Source organism: Fulmarus glacialis, unplaced genomic scaffold (assembly GCF_000690835.1).
Source record: "Fulmarus glacialis isolate BGI_N327 unplaced genomic scaffold, ASM69083v1 scaffold9251, whole genome shotgun sequence".
Taxonomy (NCBI): Eukaryota; Metazoa; Chordata; class Aves; order Procellariiformes; family Procellariidae; genus Fulmarus; species Fulmarus glacialis.
In genome coordinates, this window is record NW_009190843.1 from 12,197 (window position 1) to 12,986 (window position 790).

General features: G+C 59.0%; 1 protein-coding gene across 1 annotated transcript in view; it reads right to left on the reverse strand.

The window, feature by feature from the left end:
* LOC104083082 (myosin phosphatase Rho-interacting protein-like) overlaps positions 1-790 on the reverse strand; it is a gene marked incomplete at its 5' end in the record, with an annotated part of 20,162 nt that overhangs the window by 6,743 nt on the left and 12,629 nt on the right. Inside the window, 1 exon segment of the mRNA XM_009586448.1 lies at positions 121-280. Coding sequence (XP_009584743.1) covers positions 121-280 — 160 coding nt within the window.

The following is a 790-nucleotide window of genomic DNA, read 5'->3' on the forward strand; positions in this document are numbered from 1 at the left end:
GTTGTGTGAGGGCGGAGCGTGGCCACGGCTCGGCGCAGAGCCCACCGCGCTGCCCATCGGGTGGTTTGCCCGTCACACCCTGCCCAGGCCAGCTGCCCCGGGCACGGCGGGGACCCTCACCTGGTTATGGGCGTTGAGCTCCTGGTTCTCCCGCTGGCACTGGCGGAGGGCCTGCCTCTCAGCCTCCAGCGCCTGCGCCAGGTGGGCGTTCTCCAAACACTTCTGCGAATACTGCTCCGAAAGCACCTCCAGCTCCCGCTGCACCGACTGCAGCTCCTCCCTGGCAAAACACGTGCCAGGTAGTGCCCTCCCCACACAGACCCACGTACCCACCCGTGCCCGCCCTTCTTCCAGCGCCCCGAGCCGAGCAGGGACTTTCCAACAGGGATCTAAGCACTGAGGAGGGGGACTTGCATACTCCCTCTGGGAAATATCTCAAGCCCAGAGGGAGCCAACCCTTCCCTCTCCTGGCACAGCGGTCCCAAAGGGGACGGGAGGGCTTTCTCTAGGAGGTTAAATGGCATGTATTTCTCAGGGTTCCCAAAACTGAGAAGGTCCCAAAGGGGACGGGAGGTCTTTCTCTAGGAGGTTAAATGGCAGGACTTTCTCAGGTTTCCAAAAACTGAGCTGAGACCTATCAAGTTTGCTCTGGGCACTTGGGACCAGGTATATTTGCACACCTGCACATCTTACGTAGATGCATTATTAAGGTTAATAAAGCTGCTTGGCTGTTTTGCTCAGCTCCCACGTGAGGACAGCCTTGCCATGAAAAGCTAAGTGCTTTCTCCTT